The sequence below is a fragment of the Phodopus roborovskii genome, unplaced genomic scaffold (assembly GCF_943737965.1).
Source record: "Phodopus roborovskii unplaced genomic scaffold, PHOROB, whole genome shotgun sequence".
Lineage (NCBI taxonomy): Eukaryota > Metazoa > Chordata > Mammalia > Rodentia > Cricetidae > Phodopus > Phodopus roborovskii.
The window spans coordinates 19,786,598-19,800,424 of record NW_026126541.1 but is presented as its reverse complement, the minus strand read 5'-3'; the positions used below and the strand labels follow the sequence as shown (position 1 = coordinate 19,800,424).

The window sequence follows — 13,827 nt, the reverse complement described above, 5'->3', positions numbered from 1 at the left end:
GAAGCTCGGCTAACTCTAGGAAAAGGGTATTAGAACAACAGAGAGAGAGAGAGAGATGTTTCAGGGAGAGCAAGGGTGGGGGTGGGGACCATTAATACCAGAAAGAAAAATGGCCGGCAAGAAAATACATGAGGGGGCACAAGAAGGCTCCAGGGCCCAGACATGGACCTGAATAGGCAGAGCTGTCCCTGTTGCTGGAGGTCCACCCGCTGCCAACACTCAGGTCACAGGCATGTAGGAGACAGACAGACGCCTGTGGTCTTCAGCCTGTTGGTTACCTTTAGTGGAGGCTGAGCTGGAGGGTCGCTTAAGCCCACTCAGGCCCTGGAGAGGGATGTCGCCACCTTCCAAGACACTTTTATAAATCTGCCTTTCGTTCTCCAAGCTAGTGAGGACCCCGGGGGTCCCATCCGGTTCTCTCTTCACTGCATGGAAGTTGGAAGAATATATACTACGAACAGGTAATTTAAAAAAGAGAAAAGGGGAGGGAGGAAAAACATACAAAGTTAGCTTGTTCAATATTCTTCCAAAAGGTCTGTCTGTCACCAGCTGAGAAGAAAATTGATTTCTGGTCTCTGCTGAAGCTCTGAGCTTTCTTGGGGCTTGTTCATTTAGACAGAGATCTCTGCAGATTGGCAGGCCACCGTGCTCTGGGTGCGCAGGGACACTACCTAAGCAATCAAACTTCCAAGTTGTAGTGGCTCCATCCATTTGTGCTCTACAGAATAAACAAGGGCCTGTGATCCCAGCACCTGGGAGGCTGGGGCTGGAGTTTTAAGTCTGAGGCCAGTGTGAGCTACACGGTGGATCCTATCTTTAAAAAAAGAAAAAGGGTAGGTAGGGTAGCAAGGAGCTGAGTGATTAAAAACACAGCATCACAACCAGGGACATGAGCAGAAGATACTGAGTACTGAGGTGTGCACAGAAAGTTCAGGTCTTCCTGTCTACCACCGATGGGATTTTTCATGTTACATAAACCCAACCCTTCATTCTGTGCAAAGATTCAGCCTCTGAGTCCCCATAATTACAGATAACAATGGCCAAAAAGTATGATGTGGAAGGTGCATACACACACACACACACACACACACACAAATGCATGCACACAAGCACACCTCTTCTCTCAGTTTTCAGATAAGGAAATGCAGCACTGGAAGATTAGGTAGCCTGTCAAAGCATTCAGGTCCAGCAGATTGCAGAGCCAGAACCCCAGTCACACCATTGGATGCCACACAGCTTGTATTCTCTGATGGTGTCTTAGAATACTTCCCTCTGGACAACGAGGCAGTGGATCGCGCACTGCAGGGGTCAAGGGTCTCATCATCATCACCACCAAGTATCATCTGCCCAGAGCCACCCCAGGAACAAGTGGTATCAGAACCCAGGAGTCAAGGAAACGAGTCCCTGAGATGCAGTAGTGGCTGCATCTTACCGTCCCTAAGGGCCCCCAGCGCAGCAACAGTCCTGGCTGATGCTTCTAACTAGGTCTCATGCTCACCACAGGCTAAGGGTTTTACAACTATTTCAGGGGACCTGCCTGAGGCTCCAGGTCCTTCCTATTCTCTATGGCCTGGATAAAGGGATTGTTCCTTGTTATCTGAAATAGGAAAAACAAACAAACAAACACTGGAACCCAAAAGACAAGAAAACCAAGTCTTAAGGTTAAAAACCATGTAAATGAAGCAAGCACCAAGCAGCCTCTGGGTTCATCTCTCACTTGGAGAAAACTCAGAGAGATTCAGGCTGGACTGACCTTTTCCCCATTCTTTGACTTGACTTCCAAGAGCTGTCTGAACTATACTGCCCTTGAGGATACCCAGTGAATGTTCTGAATGAATAAAAGCTTACACTTTCTAAATGTAAAAGTTGGCATACTTTGGGTTGAGTGATGCATGATATGTCTTGGTATGTAAAACCATTAATTTAGAAATTCTTCCTAAAAAAAAAAAAAAAGAAAGAAAAAGTGACTTAGAGATCCTCACATTGGTGACCAGGAACCATAATTACAGTGGAAGGGGCTTCAGTGTAAGTAATCAGGGTGACCCAGGTGGCTATCATCACAGGGACCCCACAAACCAGGTACTATTCATACTGCAGAGAAAAGGGTTTGGCTTTCCCATGCTCGGGGTCAGGCTTGGAGACACTAGCTCCTGTCTATGTAGCTTTGGGTCCACAGGTTTCACTACAAAATTCTCCACCCTCCCATCCCCTCTGGAGAAAAACTCATGGGCTGTTAAAAAGGGGGACCCAAAGGGTGGTTCTATAGATACCACCTCAAAACTGTAGACGTTCATCTAAACTGGCTTTTAAACTTGTTTGGGTTTCTTAATTAAAAGTCAGCATAATACCATATTGTGTTCCTTTTATACAAATCTCAATGGCAGAACTATCCACATACAGCTTTGACTCCGACCTCCAGCTAAGGGAACCGAGGACTTTGTCGTGAGGGCGGCATTAGAAAGTAACTTGGACCACCTGTATGTTCTGAATCACCTCAGCCTCAGGCAGACCTCCAACCCACCTTTACTTTCTCACAGCTGCCTGGCCTGACCTAGGACCTCTACCTCAGCAGCCCTCAGTACTCCCCCACCCGGCCTGTCTGTTCTGTGTCCCACCCATTTCTTCCTGCTTCCCACAGAATGATAGTCTCGCACTCAGGAAACCTCTGGGAATGCAGTTGCTACAGCCAAATGTTTTCTTTCTGATACCAAAGCTAACAAAAGAATGTTTTCCCCAGATGCCCAAGGTACAGCCAAGGTAGCTTATTTAGAGAGTCCCAGCACGTGTTTTTGAAGACGCCATCGCCAACAGCTTCCCTAACGTTGGGTCATTTGTTCCACGGCATTTGCTTATGGTCACATATCTAAAATGATCAGGCTTGAGACATCACACTGGCTCATTGTCTGAATGAAAGAGCTACAACAGCCAGAATTAGCAGCTATGGACACCAAACAAAACCGGTGCAGTTCGGAAGCTCAGCTCTGAAATGCCAGTGCTGAGTCAGATTCCGGTTCAGAGTGGGCGAGCCGGGAGGCAGGGCAGAAAAGTGAGCCTCTGGCTGAGATACAGAGCTGGCCATGGGGTTTCAGGAGGTTTCAACAAAAACACACGCACTGGAAGAGTAACGTGAGAGAGAAAGCTCACTCCGAGTCAGCCATTTTCACGCGCACTAACAGAGTGGTCTGGAGGCAGTGGACAGGGTTTTGAAAAGCTGGATTCCAAAAAGGAACGCACCCGCCGAGACAAGCTTATATGTAAGTTGTTTAAAAGCTTGCAAACAAGATGGTTTTCTTGGCTTTGGTTTCTTTCATTTGTAAAACTAAAGCTGTTTGTGCGACTGTCTGGAAAAATCCACCATGGAACCAGTACACCTTTCTTAGACTCCAAGCTGACTGCCAGGCACATCACCTGGATGTTCTTGAGACATCTCCAACCCAACACATCCCCACCCACACCTGGTTTGTCCAGCCCCCTGCCCTTACTCAAGCAGAAAGCCTAAGGCATCAGACCATTCTCCTTCCTTCCTAGCCTGGCAGCTGCCGCACTAGTCCACATTACCCCCTAGCTCTCTCTACTCTGAGAAAGCTGTCCTTTCGCCATCACTATCTACGGTCCTGCTACACGGAACCCGCCCAGGCTCCAGCCCCAACCCCCTGCAGTCACTGCTGGTATTTATGTCTAGGAGTGATACATGGCAATTCAATGTGTGCTAATTGACTAACCAAGTACTTATCGAGCGCTCTCCATGTGTCAGTCACTCTCACAGGTAGAGTTCAGTGAGGAACATAACCGACCAACGTTTCTAGCCCAGGAGGGATGCTTGGCAGTTAAGAGCACACCCTGCCCTGGCAGACCTGAGTTCAGCTTCCAGATGTCAGGAAGCTCACAACTGCCTATAACTCTAGCTCCAGGGAATCTGTCACCCTCTTCTCACCTTCAAGGACACTGGACTCTTGTGAACTCACAAAGACACACACAATTTAAAAGAAAACAAACCTTAAATCTTTCCTGTTCAAAACCATTTGACAACATCAGGAAGAAAAACAGGCAACTGCCATTGATGTAGTTTTGTGGGAGTCTATACAGTTCTCCAAAGTTCCACTTTATAGAACTTTGGAGTAGATAAAAAAATGTATTTCTTTAAAAATGTTATAATAATGCTCCTGTCCCGTCCCCCCCCCCCCGGCTCTACAAAGCCTTCCTTGGTCGTTCACCCTCCACGCAGTAAGAGGTGCCCACTCCTTCCTGGACCCCACAGCCTTACATTTGCCCTCATTGGGTTCAAGTTCCTGCTAACAAATCTGTTTCAGATCACAGTGAGCCCTGGCAGATCGGTAACTGCAATAATCGTCCTAAACCTGGGGCCTAGTAAGATAGAATAGAGGACTCCAAATGCAAATTCCTACACACATAACCTTATAGTGTATTTCTAGGGGCTGGGGAATCTCCAATGTTTTATATAGTTCTTCAGGGTGTGTTTTGTTCCCAGATTAAGGAAGAGGCTCTCTGCGTTTCCGAAAGAGAAGCTTTTCCTTGAGTGCCACCTGGTGGCTATATAAAGTAAAGCTCTATTGGTTAAGCAAAGACCATTCTAATGAAAGGATAAGCAATGGTTAGGTGAAAATTACAACCTTAACGATCTGTTAACACTTGGAGAATTAAGAAAAAGATAAAACCAGGCATGCACTATGACAGTAACTATAAAAAATGCATTTGAAGGACAGAACTGGTCACTGTATTAGGATACTGGGACTATGATTGACTATATTCCCACCCTCCTCAGGCCCCCAGTCCTGTGGCTGCCATCATCCGCATCCTCATCCTCATTTGCTTGTTTCTCTGTCTTTTGAGTCAATGTTTCCCATCCCCCAGGCAGGCCTCGAGCTTTCAATCATCTGGCATGTTACAACACCCAGCTCTGTTAAAATTCTCAATGCTCATGAACAAACTTCTATATTTCAATCTACCCAAGAAAGTGGCTTTAAAACTAATTCTGTGGATTCCACAAAGCTGGAAATGTCTCCCCATTCCTTGACAATGTTTCCCTCAACGTGTCACCCCAGGGCCTCCATCATGGTGCTCCATGCAGTTTGCAAACTGCCTGCCTCTGTGCTTGGAAAGCTGGAGTCCTGCTAATTGTGACTTAGGGGCCTATTCACTGCACACTTCCCTTTATGTCAGTTCTTATCATGTGATCCAGTTTGTCCTACCAAGTATTTCAGATGAGATGTCCACCCCCCCCCACCACCAAAATAAAACTGAAGTCTTGGGAGACTTATTCAATAATATAAGTAAGACTGGAAGCCTGCTGTGGAGGTACACACCACTAACCCCAGCACTCAGGAACCAGAGGCAGGCAGATCTCTGATGGGATGTCATTCTGTATATGTTTCTCATACTGGTTAATGAATAAAGCACTGTTGGCCAATAGGAAAGGAAGATAGGAGGGACTAGGAGACAAGGAGGAAAGAGGAAGAGTAAGGAGGAGTCAAGATGGAGAGACTGGGGAGACGAGATGCCTGCCGTATTCCCCAGTAAGATGAGACCACGTGGAAATACACATATCAACAGAAATGGGTTAATACTAGACAGAGCTAGCCGATAAGAAACTAGTACCTGGCCAACAGCATTATATCTAATACAGAGTCTTTGTGTGTTAATTGGGGCTGTCGCAGCGGTGGGACAGACCAGCGGTGGGCGGAAAAACCATACTCCTTACAGATCTCTGTGACTTTGAGGCCAGCCTGGTCTACATAGAGTTCCAGGACAGTCAGGACTATATAGTGAGACCCCATCAAAAGAAAAACGGAGAGGGAGGGAGGGGGATTATCTGGGAAAACATCACATCAAATATCATCATAAAGGCTCAGAGTGCTGGGGGCTCTGCTAAGCACCTTACATTCATCACCTTCAATCCTGCTAGGCCAGTATTGCAAGGAGATGCTTACACTGCATTTAAAAGTTCAAAGTTAGCAAGCTTTATTAAGCCTTCAGCTACATTATTACCAAGTTTGAATCAGTATAGTTTAGGTGAGGTTCTACTACTAACACCAACAGGTGGGCCAGAGCATCACTGCTCGTACTCTGGGTAGAGAACTCACCAGCAGCTACGAAGAAACTGTAGGCAGAACACTGCCCTAGTGTGCCCATATCCAATGCACCAATACACTGGAGACTAATGACTACACCTGCTCCCTCCTGGGCCGCTCAGAGGGATAAGCGTGCAGACAGGACCTGGTGTACACTAAGTGCTCAATAAACAAGTATGTTGAGGCCTGTGTTCTGATCACGGAAGTGATTTCTACTTTTAACCCTCACACACTTCATGCCTCTGCCACTTTGTCTTTTCATTTACTATACTCATTTTGTGGGGGACATCAAGGGGCCATACCAAAATTCCTATTGTGATAAGGAGCACAGCGCTAACAGAACTAAGGAATTTACTAAGCTGGGGCACGCGGTGAAGCAGGCTTCTGTGCCCAGCGTAGTTCAGGGAGATGAGAGGCAGAGGGAAGGCCAGGCAGCAGTGGTTAACTCCAGGCAACCCTGAAGCAAGGGGGCAGAGAGCTCAGGTTAAAACGCCCAGTGCAACCAAAACCTATCTTATCTCAATTTTATCAGGTACCCGGCAGCCTGGAGATGGAAGGCCTCCCCCTTAGGGAGATTATAATTAGCAATTAGGAAAGTATACACAAACAATTCAGATAGTTGGCAGAGAGGCTAAGGCCAGAAACACTAACATGAGCCTGGCCATAAGAAAGTTCAGTTAGTACTTGCTTTTCCAGCTTACACGTTTGCTATCTACTATGGATCTACTGGGGCAAGGTAAGAAGGGGAGCCCTGAAAATATTCAGCTGGGGTAACAACTGCATGGAAAAGCCCCGGGAAAGGCATGCTGGGAGAGGATTAGAGGGAGGACTGTTAAGTAAAGAATGGGATCTGCCTCTAGCTGGAGACATGCCCTTGTCTCCTCCCATAAAGATTAATCGACTGGGGCAGGTGGGGGCTTGGGTATGGGGTCATCTCTAGTAAGGCAGTTTTACCTTATGATAACGTACTTTCCTTTCCAGAATTCCCACCTCCAATGTTCTCCTTGTGGATCTAGCCACCACAAGGTTCAGCTGGACCTGCAAGCCTTTCTGAAGCCTGACAGAGAAAGGTGTAACTATTTTTGTTTTTTCTTCTCTTTTGTCTTTTTCTGTCAGCTGCTGGCCAGAACTTAAGTCTGCGTTTAAACTCCCTCACACTTTGGGTGTCCTTCCTTTTTCAAAAGCTCCTCTGCTGACCACGTGGCTGCCTGCTGCCAGGTGGCTGACCTGTAAGGGCCTATCTCAAGCAGCATGGCTTTTGTCTCTTCTTGGTCCTTCTTCCTTCCAGGCAGCTAGGGATTGATGCTCTGGGGTTCTCTTTTTAAATTCTAATGAGCTGTCCTCAGACTTCTGTCTGGGGTCAGGACAGTGGCTCACTCTCTTGCTTCCGGTGGGGTCACAGAGGACAGCCTGGGTGGATCCTTCCTTGAAGAGGGAACTTGTGGAGGTCACCTGTTTCTCATGTAAGTGCATTCTCCCAGAATGCACCTCACTTAACCTGTACTGAGTCTAGTGAATCGTGATTCCATGCATCCATAGTACCCTAATCTCTCAGGTATATGGTAGCCTTCTGGAACGTCCCAAGATTTCCATTTCTTTCCTGCCTTTCAATTAGTTGTCAGAGAAAAGCCCATTCCTTTACCCTTAAATATCAGTTACTCCATGAAGAAGATATGTGCATTGTGCAGTCAAAATCTTAATTGTCAGAAGGGGAAAAATCCATATCCATATGAAAATGTAGGCCCTGACCTAAGGCCCTAATCTCACTGCCTGCCCCTCTGTCTTTATTCCAGGTCTGGTACATCCTAGCTATACTCCCTCCCCTCAAGGACACACTGAGGACAATTTCGATTCAAATGTAGACGAATAGGCCAATAAGAAGACTAAGCAGATAGAAAGAGGCACCTACTGTTTAAGCCTGATGACTGACCCAGTTAGATTCCCAGAGCTCACAGTGAAGAGAACTGACTCCCAAAGCTTGTCCTCTAACCTCCGCAGCCACACCCCACGTTTAAACACACAAACACACACGCACTCTCTGACACACTCGTGCATGCAAAAGAAATAAAATAAATGTAGACAAATAACTTCACATTCCAAAGGTAAAGACACCAACCTGGAGAAAAGCTAATGGAAGGTTACATGAATCGTTGTAACGTTCAACTACTGGAAGACAAAGCCCAAAGCCTGGGACAGCCCACTGCCCTGAGCCCTCCTGGGCACCAAAGCCCTTGCCACCCACCACCAGACACCAGGCCGACCCAGATGAAGACACTGGGCCTTTCTCACCTTAGTCTAGCCTGTGATACACTGGCCCCTGAAAACACCGAGTGGCTACTTACTATCCAGGAGGCTCTGATGTAAAATCCGGGGTTGGGCTGATCGCTGAGCTCTGGAAAAGAGAAAAGGGATAAAAGGAATAGTGATTGGTGTGGATTACAGGTTGCAGAGCAAGGGAAAGGAGACAAGCCACATCAGTATGGTCATGTAGACAACGCCCCTGGGGTACAAGAAGCTTGGACACAAAGACTTTGGGGGGTGCCAGGCTCTCATCTTTTGCCTCACAGGAGATGAAGCCTCAACACAGGTGGGACCTGATGGAGGTGGAGTTCAGCCCACATTTATCCTCAGCAGCAACCCCAGGGAGCAGAAGCCCCTTCACCTGTGCCTCCCCACCCCTCAGAGACCCTTCAAGCCCACTGTAGATCCCTCCATGCACCCCAAATGACACATTCAGGAGGGCCACACAACACTCTAGGTAGAAAGTGCCTTTTAAAGATGCATTTTAAGATGATCACACCACGTTTACACAATCCATTTATGCCTGTAGATGAGCAGTATGAGAATGAGACACAATTTCACAAAATCTAGTAACACCGCTGTCAGGGCAGGTTGGGAGATGCTTCGTAAGATTACAGGCCACTAATGAAAGGAAGAAGTCAGTCAAGAGCCACTAAAAAGCGAAAGCAACATAATTCTGGAACTTAGCGGTATTAGAGAAAAAAACACCGCCAAGGGCTCAACATATTTGTGTTAAGTAAATCAACGTAGAAGTTAACTTTTACAGATATTCCTATTTAATAATGACTACCATCTCTCCCAATAGCCATTTTAAGGAAAACAAACTACCTGGAGAAGAGGCACTTAAGGAAAAGGGCACTGAAAATGGAGGGAGAGACTGTGGATTAGGGAAGAGAAGACGACAGGGAGGAGGGGTGACTTCACTGGTGGCTCCTCACTTAGCCTTCAGCTCCAACCTGTCAGTCTGGGTCCTTTTCCCTAGGGTGACAGGCACTGGTGTCCCAGGGTGACAGGCACTGGTGTCCCAGGGTGACATTTGCCTCCCCCCCCCCCAGCCATGGCCTCTCGAGGCTCTACTTATCCCCAGCCCCACCCCATCATCCTCTGTCCCTTCTGCTACATTGGCGCCACCTGTCCACCCCAGCCATGAGGTGCCTACCTCTTGGCACTTGCCCCATTCCGGGATTTTGAAGACCTTGCCAGAACTCCATAGTGAAAAACTTTGACCTGGCCGTGTTAAGTCCTTCTGGGTCACCACTACCCCTTCCTGTCTCCTTCCCTCCATGCGTGTGTCTCTAACCCACATGTCCTCAATAATGCTACACCCAGCAGGACAGATTCCTTTTCATAAGCTAACACCAAGAAACCAGAGTCTATATAAATTTCCACAACCCATTCGCTGGACCTGTCCTTGGAGTTTATCTTTTTAAAATTGTTTATTGGTTTATTACTGTGTCGGGGACGGTACCTGTGCATTGGCGCCCATGCGCAGAGAATAACTTTGTCAGTCCCCTCCTTCCACCTAACTTTATCCAGTTCCAGGGATGGGACCCAGGTAGTCAGGCTTGGACAGCAAGCACCTTCACTCACTGAGTCATCTTCCTACCCCAAATCCCTTTCTTTGATCTCTCTCTGGAGCTAGCTGGGGAGTTCTATTTCTCCTCATGCTCCACATCATGCCTCCCTCCATCTCTCTGAGCATCCTTCCTGTGCCTCACCTTGTCTTGTTAACACCATCTAACATCCGAATGGGTACTGTTGCTCCCTACATCTCAATTTTTTATTTGATGACAGGTGGATGGATTCATTGACTCCCAAGACCCCCACAATCATCTCCCCTGCAGGCAACTCTGATGGGTTTTTAAGCCCTTGACCGCTTCCTACGATCTTAAGTCCAACCAACGCCTTAATCACTCGGCCATCCCAGTTCCCGCTTCCTAAAATCTAGTCTTACTGTTCCTACTGTCTTCTAGATATCCCTACCTGGTCTCCGGCAAGCAACCTCAGAGCCAAATAACTGAAACCAACTCCATGACTTTATCTCTGCATTGATTCTTTCTAGCTTCCTCAACATACTGATATCCATACTCTTCTAGCTGTTTGATCCAAACCCTAAAGTTATCCATCTCCTTCCCTTTCCCCAGCTAATCATTCCTCATGCCAACTACGTAAACTAACCCAATAAGACTCCCTTAGCAGCCTCTCCATCTGTCCTTCCTCCCCATCCTGTTGGTGCCTCCAGAGTGGACTCCCACCATGGTCTGCTTGAACTACTGCAGCGGCCTCCTTACCCTCTGACAGTCCTGCCTTCTGCCTCCAATGCAGCTTCTCTAAGGGAATGGTGCTCTCTCACTCAAAAATACCCAAGGTCTCCTTAGTCACACTCCTGAGTCTACAGTCATTCCCAAACCCGCCCATTCCCTCATTCCCAGCTTTTGAACGTTTATTCTATGTTTCCCTAGTTCCTCAAAATGGGCATCATCCCCAATAAGTGTGGTCTCAACTGTCATGTCCTGAAGGCAGGCAGTCTCTTTTGTGTGTGTATGTCTCACATGCGGTCAAGACTAAGAGCACCAGTCCAGTAACGACGGAAAATGGTTTGTGGATGCATCGGACACTTCCTTGTACCACGGTGTCCCTGGCAGGGTTTGGGCCCCTACAGAGGTAGCTGTCAGCTCTGCTGTGCCCCCATCTCTGCATGAGTCAGAGGTTCCCTTGTTACATCTGACTACTTTGAAAGCATCTCTTGATTCATTTTAGCCAGCCTACTACTACAGACCTCTCATGCAACATTACAGCCATTGTTACCAGGCCCTCCCCATAGCCAGAACTCAGTCCAGAACAGGCTGGGATGGATAGCTTCTTCCTTGAATCTTCAGTCCCACAGTAATTACACTAGGTCCCAGTATCCATGCTGTTAGAAACCCCACTCTACCTCTCTCCACCCTGACAACCTGTCTGCCTCAACTGAGTGTGTGACAACTTACCTCTTTGCCTCCTTTCAGTTCTGATGGAGGAGAAGGGCCTAACCCCTGCTGACTTCATCCACTGGTTCCTCTATGGACTCCAAGGAGACAGCCATGACTCCTTGGCTTCCCACCCTTTTATCCCAGACCCATAAGGAGGCTACCATAAAACAGTGGTTTCTCTGCCTCCTCCTGGGTTTGAGTCTGGAGCCACACACCTGACTTTTGTGCTCAACTTCCTTGCACAGTGGTCTGACCCTGTCTCAATAATGCTTACATACAGCCCAGATCCAACATCAACTGCACACTTTCTCTCAGTTTGTGGCCCTTCCTGGCCACTGCAGCAGTGTTCACATTACAGTTTTTACTTCTCCAAAGCCATTCTTTTCTCGTAAGAATCTCTTCAGGAAGCATTCAGCTTCTTCCTAGAAGTCTGCGTATCGTGGACTGGCTCTCTCCTCATCCCTTCCTACATTTTAACACCTGCATTTTAACACAGGCCCAGTTCCAAATGCGTGTTTCCAGGCTACTTGCTATCCGGAGTATGTTTTCTCCTGAGAACTTTCTGACCTCTACAATGACAAATACCATTTCTATTTCTGTTGCCTTGAGCCCAGCTACCGCTGCTGTGTCTCTCAAAGAGACCTCTGAGGCTGGCTTCTCCCAGGGCTACAAAGAAGATAAGAAAAACTGCGCCCCCCTCTCCGCCCCGCCCCAAATAGCACTCTTGAAACTCAAAGAAGGCAAAGGACAGAACTTTAAAAGGTCACCAGAGAAAAAGTACAGGGCATGGAGGGTAGGGGAGAATCCAAATTATCAGCTATCCTGTATGTATTGGAAAAACCCATTTAAGGAAGATACCAAGCTTGAAAGGACCGAGTGTGCATGTGTGCGTGTGCATGTGTGTCTGCACCAACACATGTGCATGCATATATGAGTGTGTGCACACATATGTGTATGTGTGCAAACAGGATTCAGAAAGCCATGCATCTTAAAGCTAGCAGCATCACCCTCTGTCATCTCTACAACAGAAAGCCAAAGGACAGAGAAGGAAACAAAGCAGGGCTTGAAAAGGAACAGACACGGAGAGGAAAAACTGGGAAATACCTGTGGCGAGTTTGCACTGGGTGACTTATTAACCGTCTCCACTTTCTCTAAATCTGCCTCTAACTCTGCTTGGCAGAAGTTGAGATCTTTTTCTAGATTAGTCTGGTTCAAGAAAGAAAAGATGAGAAAGAATGTTTTAGTTTAGAGAAAAGGAGAAGGAATGGAAGGTTAAGTTTGAAAATGAGTGTTTTTTTTTCTTTTTTCTTAGACTCATATTTTAATGAAGGACTGACTCAATCATAAGAGCTCACTAAAAATTAGTCTACAGACATGAAAACAGAGAGAGCAATAGTAGTCAGGTTCAATGAAACCCTGGGTGTCAGAACTTCAGACATCTATTCTACTTCTAATGAGAACTAAAATGCCACACAAACCTACCTGTGCGGACAGGCCTGCCTCCTCTGTGTCAGAGTATAGTGACTGTGACAAGAATTGTTTTTTTTTTTTTTTTAAACAAAACAAAACAAAGCAAAAAACCTCTAAACATTAGTATATGTCTCACAGAATTTGTTAAATATACTTTCATCACCAGGCCAAACAAGTTACTAAGTTAAAAAAAAAAAAAAGTAAGAAAAGAACACAAAGCCACAACACACTCACGGCACCCAAAGCTAGAGGTCTATCACACAGTCCGCGGAGGAGGCACGGGATTACCTTCCTATCCTCTCTAGGAAGGATAGAGCAGTCTCCAGGAGTATAGTCCCATATCTTTTTGGGAGGCTGACGGGGAAGCAGAGGAGGAAATGAAGAAATGAGCATAAAGACATAAAGACAAACATGGGGGGGGGCTTTCAAACAAAGAGGGGCACACTGGGAACCAGACCAACACAGAAAGGTGAACTCAAAGCAAAGGGCTGCCTGAGGATACAAAGCTGTCTGCACCCGGGGAGGGGGACCTGAAAGCACTAACTAGGAAATGTAGTTAATTAAGTCTCAAGACTAAATCAACCCCAGATCCTCAATATTGGGAATTTAAAATTAAAGGGGGGGGGGGGAGAAGCATCAATACAAATCTGAACAAATTTGAAACTCTAATTCCTTAATGATCTTTCCACACAAAGACTGACACTGGAGAGTTTACATTTTTGAAATAGTCTCGCCTACTGTTTAAAAAAAAAAATCACTGCATGTCAATAGATGTGTAAATCTACAGATCTGGCCGATGGAGGATGACTGGAATGAACCTAAGGTGACTCTGGTTTGTAGCAACAGCATCCAGAGTGGGAGTTCAAAGAGAGCATGTGACCATTTCATACCAGCAGCTTAACTGGCAAATAAGCAGAGTTCAGTAATTACACTATCTCTAGAGACACACCCCATCCTCCTTAGCAGATCAGAGTCGTGGTGCTTGCTCTTGGCCCCTT

General features: G+C 46.7%; 1 protein-coding gene across 14 annotated transcripts in view; it reads right to left on the bottom strand.

Moving 5' to 3' along the window:
• Sorbs1 (sorbin and SH3 domain containing 1) overlaps nucleotides 1-13,827 on the bottom strand; it is a 214,011-nt gene that overhangs the window by 34,101 nt on the left and 166,083 nt on the right. For 13 of the 14 annotated variants that reach the window (XM_051199849.1, XM_051199857.1, XM_051199858.1 and 10 more), the window contains 4 exons: nucleotides 13,118-13,183; nucleotides 12,464-12,565; nucleotides 8,432-8,481; nucleotides 279-451 (listed from right to left, as the gene is read on the bottom strand). In XM_051199849.1, the coding sequence (XP_051055806.1) occupies nucleotides 279-451; nucleotides 8,432-8,481; nucleotides 12,464-12,565; nucleotides 13,118-13,183 (391 nt within the window). The remainder of the gene's footprint in view (nucleotides 1-278; nucleotides 452-8,431; nucleotides 8,482-12,463; nucleotides 12,566-13,117; nucleotides 13,184-13,827) is intronic. The other variant, XM_051199863.1, reaches the window with a different exon arrangement.